Genomic DNA, 22,426 nt, shown 5'->3' with positions numbered 1-22,426 from the left:
AAATGAAGGATAATCTCTAGTTACTCTATTCTTTTTTACCATTTCATTTAATATGTTCCATGTGTTTTTGATGTTATTTGTATTTTTGACAAGTAACTCATATCTTTTTTTACTGAGTCTCATGATATTGATTAACTTATTCTTATATGTTTTATACTTACTTTCAGCTTCCTTAGTTCGTAGTTTTATGAATTGTTTATATAGTACGTTTTTCTTTTTACATGCCCTCTGAAGCCCCTTAGTTATCCATGGTTTGTTGCTATATTGATTTCTATATATTTTGTCAACAAATGGACAGTGTTTATTATACAAACTGGAAAAAATGGAAATGAAAGCATCATATGACCTGTCAACATCATCAACAAAAACATCTGACCAATTCTGACTTGATAAATCCTCCCTTAAATTATCAATTGTTTCAGGTGTTACTTTTCTACTCATGAATTTGATATTGCTTCGATAGATACAACAACCCTCCAATGCAAAGACTGAGAAAACTGGCAAGTGATCACTGATATCACTGACCAGTAGTCCCCCACTAAGATTACCGGATATAACGTTAGTTAAAATATTGTCAATGAGAGTTGTTGTATCCATAGTTATTCTGCTAGGATGAATGATGGTTGGAAACAGTCCTAAACAGTACAAGGTGTTTATAAATGAGGTAATTTGTGGATGGATTGTGAGGGTTTAAAAAAAAAAAAAATCTATATTGAAATCTCCACAGACAAATAAATGCTTATTTCTGTTGATTTTGTTGTACATTCCTAAGATAATGTCTTCAAAGGTGTCAATATTTGTCCCAGGAGCTCTGTAAATGCAACTAACAACCATGTTTTTGGAGTTTATAGATGTAATTTCTATGGTAACACATTCCATGATGTTGTCCACTGTAAATGACATGTTTTTAATGAGTTTACAGTTATAATCTGACCTTACAAACAATGCAACGCCTCTGCCCCTTCTCGTCTGCCTATTAACCAGGAACAATTCATAACCATCAAGATATACCAGATCTTTATTATCCTCATTTAACCATGTTTCTGAAGTTGCAATAACTGAAAAACGTTTTTTGGATGTTTTCAAACAATCATTAATAGTGGACAGATTACGAGAAAGACTTCTGCTGTTGAAATGTATAATTGAAAAATTTTCATCATTGATTTTATCATTTTTGAATTGTTCTTCTGTAAAATATTTGCACTGTCTCACAATATTCTCACTGAAAAAGGTATCAGGATCATTTTCAGATTCGAAGGGGTGGTTAGCAGAGTTATTATAATTAAATGTATCTAGACAGAGCTCCTGGGCAGAAATAAACGGATCATTATCCTTAGTCATTATGTCTCTCTTGTCTCCGGGTGTAGATGATGTGGATGAGTGGGTTGCTCCAGTCTGCATCATGGTGCTGTGATGTGTTTGAGTCCTCATACCTATTGTTCATATTTGTCCAGCTCCTCGATGTTCCTTATTGCCATGACTTTTGCTTGTTCTGGTGATCCGTTCAGTTTGATGAATATTTTACAGTTTGAAGTCCATGTGTGCTGGATTTTTCCCTGTTTCTTCAAGAAGCGTGCTTTCCTGGAGATGTCGGCATTCCGTTTGGTGAGATGTTCATTGATGAATACGTTTGTCCCTTTCAGTTTTCTTCCTTGTTTTAACAGTGCTGTTTTGTGTTTTCTGTTGATGAATCTCATGATGATGGTTCGTTTATCACCGTCATTTCTCCGGGGCAGAGGGTGGCACGCTTCAATGTTATTTAAATCCATTTCTATACCTTTAGATAGGAGGAAATCAACAACCTGTTTTTCCACAGAGCTGACCTCCTGTTCACTGAGCTCCCCTCCGCTCTCATCTGTTACCGCCCGTGCGTAGGACCGTGGTTTGATGTGAAGACGACGTCGTTAATTCTGGTGTACTGCTCCAATTCAGCCACTCTATTTTCCAGCTGCACCAGATGCCGGTCTTTCTCAGCGTTCTGGAGCCGTAATGCCTTCACCTCCTCCACCAGATCCATGATTGATTTCTGTTGCTGCTTCACAACAGAAATTTCCTCTGATAGAAAGTCCAGAGATTTTTTAATATCGTCACCTTCCTCCGCTGTCAGAACCTTCTTAGGCCCCATGGTCGGCTTATGAGCAGCTTGACGATCGCCGATGTTAACAGCCTGCGTTGTTTGTCACTGGGATGGATCTGCACTGCGCTGGTGCCGCGCGGCCTCGGTGTTTCCGCGCTGATGGATCCGCGGTGGCTGCACGAGGCCTCGGGGAAGCGGCACTCGTGACGCGCGGCTTTAATGACGCAGCGTGCGGCCTCAGTGAATTCACCATGTTGGGCGGGCCTCGGACATTGTTGCTGTCCAGTCGCGGGGCTAAGTTGCCAGTTGAGGTGGTATTCCCACTGTCCGGGTTGGCAAACACCGGCGTGGCAGATGGCAACTACAAACACCACCTCTGAAAACTCAGGTACAAACTTTTTGCAGCTCGCTCTGACGACACGCAGCTCTGACTGACTGACGCAGCTCTCTCGACTCTGACTGATTTTAATATTATCAAGACAATTATTCCAGATATTAACACCCCTAACAGAAACACAATGACTTTACTGTAGTTCGGATCTTTAATTTCTCAAATAATAATGTTCCTCTCAAACTGTAGCCGGAATCCCTCATTTTAAACAGATCCTGGACATGTAGAGGCAAAATCTTATTTTTTGATTTTATACATAATTTGCATTGTGATGTAATCAATCAAGTCCCAGAATTTAAAAAATTGTAAACAAGCAAATAACAGGTTTGTTGGCTCATGATATGGTTTTACTGATAATTCTTATAGCTTTCTTCTGCAACAGAAAAATTGGTTTAGTATTAGTTATATATTTCCTCAAACCTTGACACGTCATATGGAACAAGTAATGTATAATATAAAGTGATTAATGAATGTTGGGAGAGGAAGTCTTGTGCTTTATGCAGAATTGCAATGGCTTTTGACATTTTAGATTTAACATAGCTAATATGCATTTTTAAATCACTACTTACCCAACCTCCTCGTCTCTTCAGCCAGGGAACCAGGAATTTGCGGACAAATTGACCCAGACTGTCCACCAAGATGTACACTGTGACCAGATGGCCTTTTCTGACACAGTCCACAGCGAGGGCTCCAGCTACTGCATACATGGAAACCACCTTTCCCCACGTTATACCTGCAGCAAGGAGAAAAAAAAAACAAAACTCATGACTTACTATTTGTCTATGCTCACTTGAGAGAGTTATTCCTTACCACCGTTACTAATTTGCTTATACAATTTTGACCCAATTACTACCACTGAAGGGGACAAAACAACACTTGCAGTCCAGCCTCAGTGTACTATGGCCTACAAAAAAAAAAAAAAAAAAAAATCCATGGTGGTGTTGCCAGGGTGGCAGCTGTAGCCAAGTTGGGATCAATGAAGGATTACACAGGGGTCAACATTTAAAAATGCTCCAATCATATTGAAAATGTTACCACAATATTTGTCTGATCATTAAGATTCCAAAAAGGTATAATTTGAACCATCTATGACTGAATGCTCTGGAGTTATATGTTTAAAACAACAAGAACGGTGACAAAAGTCAATTTCAGTTTGTCATCATCATTATCATCATCATCATCATCATGTAGCGCTGTTTCCGCTATTAGCAGATTGCGAATCAATATGACTGATATTCTTCCATAACAGATGATTCTGGGACAAGTTGTTTAGTGACTGCCATTCAGAGATGCCTGTCCAAGTTTTTATTTTGTCCTGCCATCTCTGTTTTGGCCTTCCTCTCCTGCGTGTGACCTCGATCATTCCTTCCAGGAAGACTCAAGAAATTCCTGTTTTTGATCTTTTAATGTGGCCAAAAAGTTGTAAAATTATGCTTTCAATCATGCTAAATATGGGAGGTACTTTAGTTTCATTTCTTATGGTACTTATAGGTACTCTATCAATAAGCCTATGCCCTAGTATGAAGCGAAGAATGTGATTTTGGAAAGTTTCTAACATTTTTATCAGAGGCTTAGTCCAAGTCACACAGTCAAGACCATATAGCACAACAGGGAGGATAAATATAATGTAGATTTTAACTTTAGTATGGATCGGCACTCTGGTTGAATTCAGTAATGGCTGATGTTTACTAAAAGAAGCCCATCCAAGACCGATTCTGTGTTTTACAGGTACATCTTGGTCATTTCTGCAAGATAACTTGTGTCCCAGGTAGAAAAACTCTAAGTTTGGTTGATTTACATCTGTTGTCATTACTACTGTTTTTGTTAGATTTATACTCAGGCCAAATTCCTTTGCATTTATGCATAGCTGAGGTAAAAAATGATTGTACATTTGCAATGCTATTGTTAGTAACAGCTATGTCATCAGCGTAAGAAAGGTTTGAAATTAAATATCCCCCAACAACAAGACCACTGTCTATGCATTCCTCCTCAGTTTTGAAGATGACTGCAGACAGGACACACTGATGTCACCTTGTTTAACCCCCTTTCCTTTTTGTACAGAATGGGTTGTACCAATTTTGGTTTTGATGGATGCTTTAGAACCTTGATAGACAGATTGGAGAAGGTTAATATAATTTTTGTTTATGGGTTTTTTCCAAGTATTGCCCATAACTCATTAACTTTTACACTATCAAAAGCTTTTGTAAAATCAATGAATATTAAGTGGAGATGGTGGTTGAATTCTATTGATTTTTCTATGAGCTGAAAAAGAGAAAAGATTTGTTCTGTAGTACCCCGTCCTGGTTGATAGGCAGCTTGTGTGTGAAAATAGGAACCGAGATCGGCGGATATCCTTGAACTGTTGATTGACATGAATAGTTTGTACATGTGGCTCAGAAGGCTTATGGGTTAATAGTTTTTGCATTCTGTTCTGTCATCTTTCTTATACAAGACAACTATAAGAGCTTCCTTGAAAGAGGAAGGGATTTGTCACCTCCAGCTTTCACTAACTTGGTGTGTATTGTGTCAAGGCCGGGAGATTTGCCTGTCTTAAGTGCGGATTTCATCCGAAGTTATAACTGGAATGGCAGATTCCCCTGGAGGTATACTGATTGATTGGTTGGCTCAAGGCATCAGGGCACTATAAATGTTGGTAAAATGATGCCCAGCGCTCTAGGATTTCATCTTTTGAGGACAGTATTTGACCAGTTTCATCTTTAATTTCCCATCCTATATTTCTTTTATTAGTTTTTAATTTTTTCCATGGTATGGAAGAATTGCAAATGAGGAGGTAGCTGTAATAGCTCGTCAAGATCATCATTTAACTTGTTTAGCTTGTCTAATTTTACAAGCTTTTTTGGATTCAGCCTTTGCAACTGTTCAATGGCATCTACTGTCTTGGCAGACATCCAAGATGGAGTTGAACCTTTTGTGGGAGGTAGGATTGTTTCCAATAAGAGTCATTATTTTCAATGCCTTGACTAAGAAATGGTAGAAATCTGTTTTTTAGTTTAATTCCGAATGATTTCTAGATGTCTGGAAGATTTAATAGGTCGAGGTCAAATTTCTTGATAGGCTATTTTTGATTTTTCCAGACAAAACTAAGCTTAACTTTTGTTTGAACCAGTCTATGATCAGACACACTGGGGGTGTTTAGTACTGACGAGTCTACAATGTTCTGACTTATTTTTCTGCGAGTGATAATGAAATCTATTTGTCTAGTATTTTTGCCATTTGGATGGTTCCATATGTGTATTCTTCTTTTTGGGATAAAAGAGTTGGCGATATTAAAGATTGTTGGCTAGACAGAAACCAGATTCCTGTACAAGCTAAAGCATCAAAAATAAAAGTTGCTACATTTATATATATATATATATATATATATTATATATATATAATGATATAATGTAGCAAATTATTGGTTGAGCAAATAGGATTAATAAATAGAATATTTTTGTTGGATGCTCAGTCTCCAACATAATGATCAAACAAGGTCAATGCCAATACAATTATGTGCAATAGTGATCCTGTGCAACAAGGTCAACTTAGAGATGTCTACTCAGGTGACATAACTCTAATGCAACCCTTTACTCTCACTCCATCTCTTATTCTTTCTTTTATATTCTTTCTATGCCTTAAAAATTGTTTAATTTCCATTTACTGTGCATATGCTCTAAGCACCAGAGGAAGACTGCAATCAATTTCATTGTACAATGACAATGAAGCTCTTATCTTATGTCCACTGGATTCTATGACATACGTATGACATGTTACCTCGTAAAGCAATAATCAAGCATAACAGATGGTGAAAACGATTCTTTTTCTTAACCATATCAGCACAACCAATAATTTGCAATTAAAGTAAAACCAAAGCACCTTTGCCAAGGAAACAAAGACCAACTTCATATATTATGATTAATTATAACAACGACAATGGAATAACATATCAGATATTCTGATGACACTGTTATCATGGACTCCACTAACACAGATGGACTTTTGCAGGCTGAACCGAATACTTTTTCACTGTGGTGCAGAGATAATTGTCTGGATTTAAATGTATCCAAGACCAAGGAAATGGTTGTCCTTTTCCATCATGGACACTCCACCACTCCCACACTTACAGTTAACAATGAAGCAATAGAAAAGGTCCACTCATACAAATATTTAGGTACAATAATTGATAAGAAACTCACATTTCAACTCAATACAGAACAAATCTTCTCAAAACGTCAACAGCGTCTTTTTTCCTTCGTAAACTTCGCAAATTACAGGTTCACCACTCAGTTCTTGCAGTTTTTTTATAAATGCTTCATAGAATCCATCCTCACATTCAATATCACAGCCTGGTTTGGTTCACTCAGTCTTACCCATCGTAACACTCTCAATAAAGTCATCAAGATCAGTAGCAAAATCATTGGACAGCAGCAGGACTCACTTACCTCCATCTATAACCACAGAGGCGTGAGGAAAGCCACACAGATCTCCACAGACCCCACTCACACTCTGCACCAGCACTACACCTTTTTACCATCAGGTCGTAGGTTCAGGTCACTGCCTTTTAGGACTAAGAGGGCCACCTCCAGTTTTCTGCCCACCTCGATCCGCCTGATGAACAGCAGCTAATGTGGCTAGTTTTTTCAGGAGGCTGTGCTTGGCTTTTATTTACTTGTGTAATTATATTTATTAAGTGTTGATTCTTATGGAATTTTATTATGCATGAAATGTGTGTTTCTGCTCATGCTGGCGCTCTGTCTGCAAAGGAAGTTCCTAACGGATAAAGTTATATTGATTTTGGCAATAATTGGTAAGTGCAGTTCCTGTAAGTCACTTCCAGCCTGTGCACAGCATTAATACCATCATCACTACAGTTTCAGTTCAAGTCTTTATATATGCTGTGTGATCTGACATGAATTGGCGGGGTCGTGGAGCGAACTTTGTACTGAAAACATAAAACACCAAGTTTGTGTCAACAAGCCCGTGCGTCTGCATTAATGCACCCGATAAGATGTTGGACTGTGTTATTGTCATAAAAATGTAAGCAGGTGAGACTGACGTGGCCTAGGACCGACTTCTAAAGTTGGAAAGTTAACAGGCTGCATTTTGCGTTTATCACTCACGTGCAACTGGTTCACGCCTTCTTTCAGATGAGATCTGTTTAAAATGAATCTTATGGATCGTTTTAACCGTTACTGATGCAGAGCAGGGATTACGGACGTTAACCTCATTTAAACCAACCCGCCGCTTCATGGCTGGGCCTCAGACCTGACCTACTGCATCTTCCCGCAGCTATTATTGGATTAGCCATTGCGTGCATGCCCACAAAACCTCCATGGGATAGGTCAAGTGTGCAAAACAACTCAAACTCTAACCAGACGCCAGTTTTGCCCAAGGATCTTTTTAGGATGAAGCATCACAAATCAGACCTAAATCAAGCTCTGATTCCACTGTGTGCGCACGTATTGTTTAAGCGAAGGCGCAAGAGCGCATCGTGTCTCACTCCGTGCTGAGAAGCAAGACAAAAATAGACAAGATTGTCAGGGATAAAGCTGGAGTAGTGGAGGGCGGAAAGAAGTGGGAGGGAGGCTGTGATAGAGGACAGACGAGCCACTGTCACTTTACACAGAGTACACATTAATTAATTATTATAACAATAAAGTCGTAAGTACATTCTATGTCTGTGATCGTAATCTTCCTAAAAGTATTTTACTTTCCATTGCAGCATTTAAATTCATGCTATGCTCAAGCACTCAGGCACGACAAGGGATTTTTTTTTTTTTTTTTTTTTTTTTTAAAAAGGAGCCAAAAAAGGAGTTGGAAGGAAAAAAAAGAAAAAAGAAAAAAAAAAGCATACTTTGTCTATTTATATCCAGTTTCTAAGTAATCCCAAAAGCCAGGGTTCACCAGCTTGTTATTCTTCTGACAGAAATCCCACGCTGTTCCACAAATTACACCACTGTGACGTCAAAACAAACAAACATTTAGCTGAAACGCAGGCTTTAAAATTATACTAAACCCATCTGGATTTAATGTTTGCTGGAAATGGACTAAATTTTAACTGCATATGTGCAGTTTGTCCAGAACATTCAAAACCTCAGCTGCATCCAAAAAGACAAAAGTGAACATATTTATCACAGAGTTCTTTATGCTATATACACACATATATATATATATATATATATATATATATACACACACACATACATACACACACACACACACACGAGGTCTATTAGAAAAGTATCCGACCTTATTATTTTTTTCAAAAACCATATGGATTTGATTCATATATTTTTACGTCAGCCAAGCTTGAACCTTCGTGCGCATGCGTGAGTTTTTCCACGCCTGTCGGTTGCATCATTTGCCTGTGAGCACGCCTTGTGGGAGGAGTGGTCCACCCCTCTCGTCGTTGTTTCATTGCAAGGAAATGGCGGAATGATTTGGGCTTTTTTTCCCATCAGAATTTTTTCAGAAACTGTTAGAGACTGGCAGCTGGAAACCATTCGAAAAATTTATCTGGCTTTCGGTGAAAATTTTACGGGCTTCACAGAGAATAAGGAGTGTTACTATAGCTTTAAGGATGCCCCACAATGGCGCACGGCGCGCCGCGCTCCGAGCTGCCATCAAGAGGCAGAAAACACCACATCATTTCTAAATGGATGGCTGTGTGGAGCGGGACCGTCATGAGCAATTTCTCTGGTTATCACAAGAGCTGGACATCAGCCATTTTCTGGCAGATTTCACTTTTAACAAGAGATTTTGTCATGGAAAGCCGCGCGGAGGCTTTGCGCGTCAGGACCGATTCGCTGATCAAGTGAGACAAAGGAACACCTCCGTTTTGGAGTGCCAGGGGACAAGTTGGGACATGCCCAGCTCTCCACAATTTCTCTTATACTCACTGGGCTGGTAAGCATTGAAAGCCGAGATAGGCATGTCCCAACTTAGAGGACAAAATAGGCTTTCTCAAAGCAAATGTCTACAACACAATCTTAGCTGATTAAAAAAAATAATAAACAACACACAAAAAAGAAGTATGACAAGCGCTCATCTGCTTAGAACACAATTAAAGCTACAGTGTGTGTGATTTACTGGTAGTGTGTTTGTTTGCATAAATGGAATATACCCTCTGTTCATTTGTGTATAATTACCTGCAATAAATAACTGATGTGTTTGCATGAGCTTATAATGAGTCCATGGGAGTGGGCCCCCTCCTGTAGGCTGCCATGTTGCACTGCCATGCAGGTACAGTAGCCCAAAAGCGACATACGCCATCCTTAGCAATTTTTTTCTTTTCTTTTTGCAGTGCAGCAGGAAGACTGAAGAAATATGAAGAGGAATCAATAGCTGCTCCCCTTTATAGTGTCTACTGGTTGCTAGTGCAGGCTAAGTTTTAAAGCCCTCGTTTTTTGTGAAATAGAGGATTATACATACTGCTTATCAAAATCCCTGTCGCCAGATGAGCACAAACGTGAAGGGAAACAATACTGTAACCAGTGATGGCATAATGCAATTTGTAACCTCACCACTACAACCCCTGGCAAAAATTATGGAATCACCGGCCTCAGAGGATGTTCATTCAGTTGTTTAATTTTGTAGAAAAAAAGCAGATCACAGACATGACACAAAACTAAAGTCATTTCAAATGGCAACTTTCTGGCTTTAAGAAACACTATAAGAAATCAAGAAAAAAAAAAGATTGTGGCAGTCAGTGACGGTTACTTTTTTAGACCAAGCAGAGGAAAAAATATGGAATCACTCAATTCTGAGGAATAAATTATGGAATCACCCTGTAAATTTTCATCCCCAAAACTAACACCTGCATCAGATCAGATCTGCTCGTTGACATTAACCCTATGTCATGAAATTGACCCTATGTGTCTTTTTGCAGGAATGTTTTCACAGTTTTTGCTCTATGGCAAGATACATTATCATCTTGAAAAATGATTCCATCATCCCCAAACATCCTTTCAAGTGTCCAAAATATCAACGTAAACTTGTGCATTTATTGATGATGTAATGACAGCCATCTCCCCAGTGCCTTTACCTGACATGCAGCCCCATATCATCAATGACTGTGGAAATTTACATGTTCTCTTCAGGCAGTCATCTTTATAAATCTCATTGGAACGGCACCAAACAAAAGTTCCAGCATCACCTTGCCCAATGCAGATTCGAGATTCATCACTGAATATGACTTTCATCCAGTCATCCACAGTCCACAATTGCGTTTCCTTAGCCCATTGTAACCTTGTTTTTTTCTGTTTAGGTGTTAATGATGGCTTTCGTTTAGCTTTTCTGTATGTAAATCCCATTTCCTTTAGGCAGTTTCTTACAGTTCGGTCACAGACTGTGTCTCCAGTTTCCTCCCATTCGTTCCTCATTTGTTTTGTTGTGCATTTTTCAATTTTTGAGACATATTGCTTTAAGTTTTCTGTCTTGACGCTTTGATGTCTTCCTTGGTCTACCAGTATGTTTGCCTTTAACAACCTTCCCATGTTGTTTGTATTTGGTCCAGAGTTTAGACACAGCTGACTGTGAACAACCAACATCTTTTGCAACATTGCGTGATGATTTACTCTCTTTTAAGAGTTTGATAATCCTCTCCTTTGTTTCAATTAACATCTCTTCTGTTGGAGCCATGATGCATGTCAGTCCACTTGGTGCAACAGCTCTCCAAGGTGTGATCACTCCTTTTTAGATGCAGACTAATGAGCAGATCTGATATGATGCAGGTGTTAGTTTTGGGGATGAAAATTTACAGGGTGATTCCATAATTTATTCCTCAGAATTGAGTGAGTCCATATATTTTTCCTCTGCTTGGTCTAAAAAAGTAACCCTTACTGACTGCCACAATTATTTTTTCTTGATTTCTTATAGTGTTTCTTAAAGCCAGAAAGTTGCCATTTGAAATGACTTTAGTTTTGTGTCATGTCTGTGATCTGCTTTTTTTTCTACAAAATTAAACAACTGAATGAACATCCTCTGAGGCCGGTGATTCCATAATTATTGCCAGGGGTTGTAGATGACACCAAATCCTATATACTGTAGCTTTAAATTATCACTTTTATAGCCTTCAGACAAAGTAGGGGATGATATAGACAGTGGAGATTAAGGGTCTTGTCCAAAGACACAGAAGTACTATGACCGGGAATCAAACCCAGGTTGACATACTGGTAACTCCTATCCTATTGAGCTACACTTAACATCAACACAGTCATGTTCAAAACAGCTACGCACCCGCTGAGAAGATCTCTGTGGCTACACCAATGAAGGCATCTGAAACCAAGTTCTCCACAGCAACCGAAATGTTGAGCTGCCGAGCCACGTTCTTGTACAACGCCGGCTGCATAGACTCCAGCTCATCACCTTAGCAACCATTGAGGAACATACAAAGAAGAAGGATTGTGTTTAGAAGCCTGAATCTAAAAGACAGCTAAAGTCAAAACTGTAACCAAAAATACAGTCAATTGTTTTCTGACCCCGCCTACTCCAATTAAGGGTCACGCGGTCTTACACACACAATTATAATTTGGATTTCTACAGCCGTTAGAGACAGATTGAAAGATAAAGACGTATATATATATATATATATATATAGAGAGAGAGAGAGAGAGAGAGAGAGAGAGAGAGAGAGAGAGAGAGAGAGAGAGAGAGAGAGAGAGAGAGAGAGAGAGAGAGAGAGAGATGTGGACACATATAGGCAGTGGCAGACAGCTGGACGGACAGATCACGGCAGCAACACTCATTCGAAGACAAACCATGTGGCTGACATTTATTTTTATTCAAATTGAGATGGGTGCATTAATTTCTAAGTTACTACAAATTAAGCCTTTTAGTGCAGCAGACAACTGAAACAATCCTTCAAATGGTGATACAAGCACCAAATTTGGCACAAATACTCCTTAGACATTACTCTTTAAGAAAAAAAAATTGATTGGCCACTTGAATTTTCAATCGGCGGTCAGGTAGGGGTCAATTGAAGAATTACACAGGGGTCAAAATTAAAAGATGCTCCAATCATATTGAGAACTACACCACATTATTTGCCCGATTATAAAAATTCCAAAAAGGTATAGTTTGGACTATCTATGACTGAATGTTCTGGATTTATGGGGTAAAAACAACAAGAATGGTGAGAAAGGTCAGTTTCAGTTTGTACAGAGGTCAAAAGTTAAAGTTGCTCCACTTTTGGTAAAAAGTGATGCAAATTACTGGTTGAGCTAATCGGATTAATAAATGGCATCGTTTTGACTGTGCTGAATGTTTGGTCTCCAAAGTAAAAGGTCAACCAAGGTCAACATACATTGGATTCTATGACATGTGTTACCCCATAACATGATAACTAAGAATGACATGGTCCAAACTATTCATTTTTAAAACCCTATTAACTCGGCTAATAATTTGCATCACTTTTTACCAAAATTGGAGCAACTTTAACTTTTGACCCCTGTACAAACTGAAACTGACTTTTGTCACCATAATATTCAGTCATAGATAGTCCAATCAGGCAAATAAGTATAGTTTTCAATATGATTGGAGCATCTTTTAATTTTGACCTTTGTGTAATGCTTCAATTGACCCCTACCTGACCGCCGATTGAAAATTCAAGTGGACAATTTTTTTGGGGGGGGTTCTCCAAAAGAGGAATGTAGGAGTATTTGTGCCAAATTTGATGCTTGTGTCACCATTTGCAGGATTCACCTGTAAATATTCTCTTATCTGCTGCACTGTTTGATTCCTGGATCTACATCATCATCATCATCATCATCCTCCAAATTTAAATATGAGACATGTTCAAGATTTGCCACGTTTTCAATGAATGCGTCATCACACCATCAGACCCAAAATGAGGTCCAGACCGGGATCACTCTTTGGCAAGCGTCATTTTGTTAAATAAAGTTTCTCTTACCGAGACAGAGAAGCACCGAAGACACGTCAGCGAGCGCTGCGCTTGAGGGTGTCAGTTTGAGTTCAGTTTTGGACCACGTCAGGCTGTTCTGATTGAGTCGGGACAGGATGTAGTCTCTGCACAGCGCCTTGGACTGGGACACCAACTCCTTCTCGGTCAGGGAGCGATCAAACACGTCCAGAACCTCAGCAGCAAAAACAGAAGACCGGCGCAGGACCTTCATGATGCCCTGCAGAAGGTCTGGTTCTAGAAGCACCTGAGCCTCACTGTGACCTCCCTTTACCTCACAAGGTCCATCAGTGAAAATGCGGCAGCTGTGCAAACAACCACAAAACCCTCACTCAGTTACAGAGGAAACAGGGTTAACAGTGAAATGATGACTGGATGATGCTTTGGTGTAAACAGTTACACCATCATATCATATCTGGTTAAATCCCATTTAAACCCTCTCTGTACTGACATTAACAGACTTTGGGGTTCAGTGGACCTCATCAGGAGTTCATTTCAATTCTTTTCTTTAGAACTACAATTATAATGAAATTAAGTTTGTGATAGATCGGATTTGATGCAGTATAAAAACCACACAGCTTTCAGGCTAATCTGTTAAAGGTCATCTGTTTTAGGTCGATACCAACCCCCCCCTTACAATGCCAATAAAGACTAAAGCCTATTCTAAGTATGGGCTTGCAATGGAGGAAGAAAACACTTTACACCCACCCCACCTCCACCCAGACACATAAATAAGACTGATATCCACTGGACCACAAAAGACCTGAACAGAAATAAACATCTCTTACATAAAACAGCTGAAACCTTGGATGCACATCTTTGACTATAAACGAACCATTTCAATTCTGGTATAGAAGAGAAACAACACACACACACACACACCTTCAACCGCTTAGTCCATTTAAGCATCGCGGGGTGCTGGAGCCTATCCCAGAAGTCATAGATCATGAGGCGAGCGGGATACACCCTGGACAGAAGGACGCCAGTCTGTCGTAGGGACGCATATCGACAAACAAACACATTCACACCTGCATGCACACCTACGCACTTACGGACAATTTTAAAGTTTCCAATCCACCTAACCTGCATGTCTTTGGATGTGGGAGGAAGCCGGAGCACCTGGAGAGAACCCACGCAAACACGGGGAGAACACGCCAACTCCACACAGAAAGGCCACAGGTGGGAATCAAACCCATGACCTTCTTGCTGTGAGGCAACAGTTGCTGGATAAATGACTGTAACCAAATGGTTTGAGAAGTTGGCTTGTGACCAGAAGGTCATCAGGTCAATTCCCTGATCAGATAAAAAAAAAAAAAAAAAAAAAAAAAAAAAAAGAAAAATCACAAAAATGCCCTTGAACAAGGTCCTTAATCCACAACTTGCATGACAGTGTGTGCGAGAGAGAGAGATAGAGAGAGAGAGAGAGAGCACCTTGAGTGCCTCAGATGGAAAAATAACACTGGTCAATGAATTAATTAATTAATTGCATGGACTTTGAGAACTGATTTAGAGTAATTTTGGGGTGCTGAATCCGAATTTGAGCTCAGATTTCCTCTATCACATCACATTTTTTTGCAACCTGCATGATCAATATTAATGGATTACGCAAACACAAATCAGCTGAAACATGAATCAATTACATAACTTTTTTTTATCTGTGATAATGAGGGGGATTTTTGTTTACTGCATAAATCACTGAAATAATAACAACAACAATAATCTAATTTCTGTGGTTAATCAAATATTTTTGAAAGGTAAATAATTCAGTTACTAATACAGTTCATAATTTTTTTTTCTTCAGAAACTATTAATATAATTGAGCTTCGATCTGTGTTTATTCATTCTTTCATTTATTTCCTTCCACTTATCTGTGTCCAGGTCACAGTGGCAGTACACCAAGCAGCTCATCCCACACTTCCCAATCCTCAGCCAAGTCCTTAAATTCTTCCTGGGAGATCCAGATGCATTCCAAAGCCATCTGGGAAACATATTTCCTCCAGCATGTCCTGGGTCTTCCCAGGGGTGTCCTCTCACTTGTCTGTGCCTGGAAGATCTACAACCCCTGGCAAAAATTATGGAATCACCGGCCTCAGAGGATATTCATTCAGTTGTTTAATTTTGTAGAAAAAAAAGCAGATCACAGACATGACACAAAACTAAAGTCATTTCAAATGGCAACTTTCTGGCTTTAAGAAACACTATAAGAAATCAAGAAAAAAAGATTGTGGCAGTCAGTAATGGTTACTTTTTTAGACCAAGCAGAGGAAAAAAATGGAATCACTCAATTCTGAGGAAAAAATTATGGAATCACCCTGTAAATTTTCATCGCCCAAATTAACACCTGCATCAAATCTGCTCATTGACATTGACCCTATGCCATGACATTGACCCTATGTGTCTTTTTGCAAGGAATGTTTTTGCAGTTTTTACTCTATGGCAAGATGCATTATCATCTTGAAAAATGATTTCATCATCCCCAAACATCCTTTCAATTGTCCAAAATATCAACATGAACTTGTGCATTTATTGATGATGTAATGACAGCCATCTCCCCAGTGCCTTTACCTGACATGCAGCCCCATATCATCAATGACTGTGGAAATTTACATGTTCTCTTCAGGCAGTCATCTTTATAAATCTCATTGGAAAGGCACCAAACAAAAGTTCCAGCATCATCACCTTGCCCAATGCAGATTCGAGATTCATCACTGAATATGACTTTCATCCAGTCATCCACAGTCCACAATTGCTTTTCCTTAGCCCATTGTAACCTTGTTTTTTTCTGTTTAGGTGTTAATGATGCCTTTCGTTTAGCTTTTCTGTATGTAAATCCAATTTCCTTTAGGCGGTTTCTTACAGTTCGGTCACAGACGTTGACTCCAGTTTCCTCCCATTCGTTCCTCATTTGTTTTGTTGTACATTTTTCGATTTTTGAGACATATTGCTTTAAGTTTTCTGTCTTGACGCTTTGATGTCTTCCTTGGTCTACCAGTATGTTTGCCTTTAACAACCTTCCCATGTTGTTTGTATTTGGTCCAGAGTTTAGACACAGCTGACTGTGAACAACCAACATCTTTTGCAACATTGCGTGATGATTTACTCTCTTAAGAGTTTGATAATCCTCTCCTTTGTTTCAATTGACATCTCTCGTGTTGGAGCCATGATTCATGTCAGTCCACTTGGTGCAACAGCTCTCCAAGGTGTGTTCACTCCTTTTTTCAGATGCCGACTAACGAGCAGATCTGATATGATGCAGGTGTTAGTTTTGGGGATGAAAATTTACAGGGTGATTCCATAATTTTTTCCTCAGAATTGAGTGATTCCATATTTTTTTCCTCTGCTTGGTCTAAAAAAGTAACCGTTACTGACTGCCATAATCTTTTTTTCTTGATTTCTTATAGTGTTTCTTAAAGCCAGAAAGTTGCCATTTGAAATGACTTTAGTTTTGTGTCATGTCTGTGATCTGCTTTTTTTCTACAAAATTAAACAACTGAATGAACATCCTCCGAGGCCGGTGATTCCATAATTTTTGCCAGGGGTTGTATTTAGAGAAACGACCAGGGGACGTCTTCACAGGTGTGAAGAAGGGGCTAGTCGAGTTTCTCACCCGGTCCTAAAGTGTAAACCCAGTTATCCAACAGAGCAATCTCATGCAGTGGACAGAGGCAAACGCCCATATGGACTGACACTCAGTTATGCATGATCTGTGTTTGATTATTTATTCATTTATGCATGCATCCATTTCGGACTGGGCGGATATTTGCACAGGGACAATAACGTTTATCAGTTTGAACATTGGGTGTCTTGTCTTTGTGGTGTGTTCGGTTGGGTGTGGGTTGGGGAGGATTTGCAGATCATTGTGTTCTGTTTTTGTTTGCATTTCGCATGGTGTCTCAGCTTCGTTGGAACTGGGGTTGTATGAGATGTTTGATATTATAGTTTCAGATGGTTTTGTAATTTGCCAATTCTATTCTATATTTGACTGTTTTGCAGGGAAGCCAACAGACCTAGATTAGTAAGATGTACAGCTGCACAAGCGTTGAGACTGATTCTTGATGCCCAGAGTGAGGATGAAAATAGCTCGTGATTGAGCGCCTTGGGGCAACTGTTTGTTGTGATTTGGCGCTATATAAGAAAAAAGTTGATTGATTGATTGATGCATGCATACATAATTTAAAAAAAATAATCAATCAAGTACCAACAGAGTTAATTCTGCTTGTGATTAACATTTTAATCCATTATAAAGCACATTTTCTGTTTGTGATGTATATATATATATATATATATATATATATATATATATATATATATATATATATATGTGTGTGTGTGTGTGTGTGTGTGTGAGACATATGGAGTATGTGATGGCTTTTCACTTGTCCGTTTGTGAATCGAATTAACAGCAACATCACATCCTTAAAATACATACAGACCAAAATATAAAATAAAACAAACATCCCAATATTTTTTAATTAATACACTATATCCAAGTGGTGTTTATAAAAATATTTTTAAAAAGTTTATTTCTTTTCTGGAATGTGGGTGTGTGAAAGTCAGCAGAGAAAGAACATGACGGAGGCGGGTTTAATGTGACTCACTCCTCTTGCACAGTCTGTGTTCTTGCTAGAATTTTTCGATTACGCAACAACAAATTTCATCTCAACAGAACAGTTCAGCCTCCCCATTGAACTTAAAATATAAACTGCGCATAAGCAGCAATATTTAATATCTTCGAATTTTACCGCTAAAAAACAACCATGCGCTTACCTTCATCTTGTGCACGTTCGCATGCCTGCGGTTCTTTGGTTCGTTTCTTCTTTAGTAATGAAATGGGGGGGGAGTCCAACCACAACAATTAAAAGCACACACACACACACAGCTCCGCGTGTTATTTTGAAGCCGAGCAGCGTCAGAAAAATAACAAACGCTGAATCAAAAATCTCATTGAGGAAAATCTGCCACCGTCCGCCCACCTGTTGATCCGCATTCCTATTGGCGCTCACTGCGTGCGCTCGTTTCGATTGTGTAAGACGCCCGGAGGCGGGGATCTTCCGGCCAAACGGTCTCATTACGTAGCGGGCAGGCGGAGACAAAACCGACCGGGCATAAGAATGTGACGAAACCAACCACACACAAAAGAAATATTTGAAATTAAGATGAAATAATTGGCACTATGGATGTTTTTTCAAGGTGAGTTGATTTAAGGACACCCAAAATAAACTCAAACTTCCTGCAAACTTTTCAAACTAAGCATGTACAAATAAATGTGATTAGGTAACAAACGGTGTAGTTTGTGAATACAAAAACAGCATTAACACACAAATGGATTTTGTTTTTCAGATATAAAATGTGCCTATCAAACAAACGCAAGTCTAATATGTCAAGTTTCAAAAACAAATACAGCATGGCTTATGTAGGGTTGCCAACTCTGAAAAATAAATAAGGGACACCTCACCGCCAGGGCCGACTGACCATTGCCTTCACCCTTCCCAGCGTCTGTGTGAAACGATTTTTAACCATTTGACTGTTGACTTGACCCTGAATTTAGGTAGATGCATACATGCATTTGTTCTGATATGAACACGTGGAAAACAAATTATTATTTAGCAATTTATTTTTAGTGTAAAATAAATTTTCACTCACAATTTCAATATGAGCATTCTGTCTTCTTTAAAAATAAATCTCTGTAGTGCTATTGCTTAACTTAAAATTGTATAAATTAACAAAAAAAATAGAAATTTGCATCATCCAAAACAATGTAACTGTTATATGGCTGGGGGGGCCTGGCTGCCGGTTTGTTTGCCTTTTGGTTTCCTCCCAGGTGGCGTGCATTTGGGACTGAGTGGCTGTGTTGCTGAGGCTGTCAGGACTTCACCCTGATCACCTGCGACTCGTCAGGACTCACAGCTGAGGTGCATCTGGATGGATTGGAGCATGTTGGCATTTAAGACTGGAGTGCACAGTGTGTATTTGCCAGAGACTCGACCTTGTGACCAGACGGGTGAGATCGTCGTCTTGGGAGCCATCTCATCAGCAGCGGACGCTGAGAATGTCCAGGTTTGATGCACAGTCTGTGAAAGAGGAGGGGGTGAGGTCTCACGCTCGTCAGCACACTTCCTGAGGTACGTTAGATTTTGTGACTAACTGTTATACAGTCAGTAAATGTGGTGTCCCTCACACCTTATTGTATTGAGCTGTATGTTAGTCATGTATCAGCTTCCACTGCGGTGGAGTTTTGTGAACTGGATGTTCCATGCCTGCAGGTTGGGAGCTGATCAGTAATCAAGCCAGGAAGTGTTTGCTGTTTGTACACCTTTAAGTGTTCTGTGTGTAGAGTGTGGACTCACATAATGGTTCCTTCTTTCACAGACTCGGTTGTTGCGGCCACCTGGGGGGTGTCGGCGGGGTCCTTGAGTCCGAAACAGCTTCTGGCTCCGGACCGTTAGCGCTGCTGGGAGCGCACCACGCCAGACCGCACCTTTTTGTTATATTATCTTTTGTTATTATCACTGTTATGTATTAAATTCAGTTAGCCTTTGTACCGTGCTCTGCTTATTTCATACTGGGTCCTTCAAACGCTGGTCGGTTCTCCGAGCTGCGTCCGACACATAACAGTAACAGTGCACATTTACACATTTAGTGTAATAAAAAGTGCAAAAAATAAAGTCTGAAAAGTAAACAATACTGTTATAGCGCACCTTTCCCACCCAGCCATTTTCCTTTTCTCATTCTCCCTGTATTTTTGCATTCTTTTTTGTTTGTTTTTTTTTTTTTTAGGAGGAGGAGTAACGACGTTACAGACATTGCTGTCCGTAGGCATATCTGCAGTGCCAGTGTCGGTGTCTGTATCGATATCAGCCATGCTGCTTTGTTATTGTCGTCCAGCGACCGTCGTCGGCTCATGACGTCGGTATCTTCTTGCGAGCAGATGTCCCTCGACCAATGAGATAAGAGTGCTTCTGTATTGTCAACTCGTGTCTGTCAGCTCATTGGTGAAGAGCAGGAGAGAGGCTGGGATCAAATTTACCGTAAGTTTCCATATAAAGCGCCAGTCAATTCCATTGACATTTTACAGACTTTTTGATTCTCACAGAAATACGGAACAAATTGCCTCCCGTTTCAGGTCAATACGGAACGCACACTTTTATTTCCAAATAAGGGACGATTCCGTTTTTCAAGGGACGGTTGGCAACCCTAGGCTTATGGCTTACAAGGCAAATAGATACATCTTCTCTCAGCTGCTCCCATTAGGGGACGGTGAATTCATCTGTGGAAAATTCATAAAAGGTGAATTCAACTGAGGAAAGTCTTTTCTTTATCGAAGGTGAGGTCAACTGTGGAAACTCTTATTTGTAGAATGTAAATTCAGCTGAGGAAAGTCTTTTCTTCATGGAAGGTGAATTCATCTGTGGAAATTTCTTCATAGGTGAATTCTACTGAGGAAACCATTTTCTTCATGGAAGGTCAATCTGTGGAAACTTCTTCATAGAAGGCGAATTCATCTGCAGAAACTCTTTACTTCATAGAAGGTGAGATCAACTGTGGAATCTCTTTTCTTCACAGATGGTGAATTCCACTGAGGAAAGGCTTTTCTTCATAGAATGTGAATTCAACTGAGGAAACTCTTTTTTTCATGGAAGGTGAATTCATCTGTGGAAACTTCTTCATAGAACGTGAATTCAACTGTAGAATCTCTTTTCTTCATAGATGGTGAATTCAGCTGAGGAAACTCTTCTTCATCGAATGTCTTCAACTGAGGAAACTCTTTCTCATAGAAGGTGAATTCAACTGAGGAAACACTTATCTTCATATTTCTGTGTAGGCTCTCAGTTGTCCAGGTGGTTTCCATAGTAGAGAAGCTTGAATCTTCGACTGGACTGGGTTGCTTGCTGGGCTCTGTGTTGAAGAGTCCTGATCACCCCGAGCTTGTGTTCAAGGGGGTAGTTTGCACCAAAAAGCAGATATTGGTCAGTGTGAGTGGGTTTTCTGTAAACCCCTGTCTGGAGTTGCCTGTTCTCTCCAATCATAACATCACAGTCCAAGAACGCTAAATGGTTGTTTCTGGCATCCTCATGTGTGAACATGATTTTGGAGTCCACTGAGTTGATGTGTTCTGTAAAGTCCTCAACCTCCTGTTGCTTGATTTTAACCCATGTGTCATCGACATATCTGAACCAGTGACTGGGAGGGATGCCCGTGACAGCTTTGACGTCTTTCATGGGCATCCCTTTTGTGGCTTCTGTTTATTTTTCTCTACAAGAGTCAAGGCCGAAGTCAGACTACCAGAGCAAGAATTTTAGCTGAGGAAGCTTCTGCGATTTGAAGCGAAACGTCCTCGCATCAAGCAACACACACAGTCCAGTCGAAGATTCAAGCTTCTCTACTTATCTTCATAGAAGTTGAACTCATCTGTGGAAACTTCATAAAAGGTGACATCAACTGAGAAAAGTCTTTTCTTTATAAAAGGTGAATTCAACTGAGGAACCTCTTTTCCTCATAGAAGCTGTGAATTCATGTGTGGAAACTTCATAAAAGGTGAATTCAACTGTGGAAACTGCTTTCTTCATAGAATGTCAGCTAACCTGTGGAAACTCCTTTCTTCAGAGAAGTTGAATTGTTAGCCCCTTGATCTGCCATTAATGTAAAGTCCCCAACACCAAATAGTGACATCAGAACTATACAGAACACTGACAGAGCTACAGAGATTGCTTTTTATGTAGCTATGCTGAACTTGGCAACAACATTCTACAGTACATCAACAACCCCACATCACTGCCCACATTGACACCTTCACCATCGCAACCAAACAACACTCCCAGCAGCAGCGCAAGAGAGAAACATTATATGGGACACATGAATGAGTTGTCCCCCTTTGAGATCTTTCAGTAAATTGTCAAGAGTTCAAGATTGGTGGGCAAATCACCGATCAAGGCTCAGACAGACATAAGCTACAACAACATATGCAGACAAATTGATGAAGGCGTTAAAGAATGATTTACAGCTAGCCCCCCTAATAAACGGAAAGAAAAAGCTCAATCCT

General features: G+C 39.7%; 1 protein-coding gene across 5 annotated transcripts in view; it reads right to left on the bottom strand.

Annotated features, from left to right (window-relative positions):
- Positions 1-22,184, bottom strand: part of LOC117521825 (bcl-2-related ovarian killer protein homolog B-like) — a 28,184-nt gene extending 6,000 nt beyond the window's left edge. The window contains exons 1-5 of one of the 5 annotated variants that reach the window (XM_034183173.1): positions 18,154-18,375; positions 14,586-14,588; positions 13,378-13,691; positions 11,706-11,834; positions 3,038-3,222 (exon numbers count right to left, since the gene is read on the bottom strand). In XM_034183173.1, coding sequence (XP_034039064.1) covers positions 3,038-3,222; positions 11,706-11,834; positions 13,378-13,600 — 537 coding nt within the window. In that variant the 5' untranslated portion in view covers positions 13,601-13,691; positions 14,586-14,588; positions 18,154-18,375. Of the gene's footprint in view, positions 1-3,037; positions 3,223-11,705; positions 11,835-13,377; positions 13,967-14,585; positions 14,589-18,153; positions 18,376-22,174 lie in introns of those variants that run through there. The other 4 variants (XM_034183177.1, XM_034183175.1, XM_034183176.1 and 1 more) reach the window with 4 other exon arrangements.
- Between the last annotated feature and the right edge of the window lie 242 nt (positions 22,185-22,426).

Source organism: Thalassophryne amazonica, chromosome 12 (genome assembly GCF_902500255.1).
Source record: "Thalassophryne amazonica chromosome 12, fThaAma1.1, whole genome shotgun sequence".
In the NCBI taxonomy this organism is placed as follows: Eukaryota; Metazoa; Chordata; class Actinopteri; order Batrachoidiformes; family Batrachoididae; genus Thalassophryne; species Thalassophryne amazonica.
Note: the sequence above shows the minus strand (reverse complement) of the source record. Positions and strands in the feature narration are given on the sequence as shown.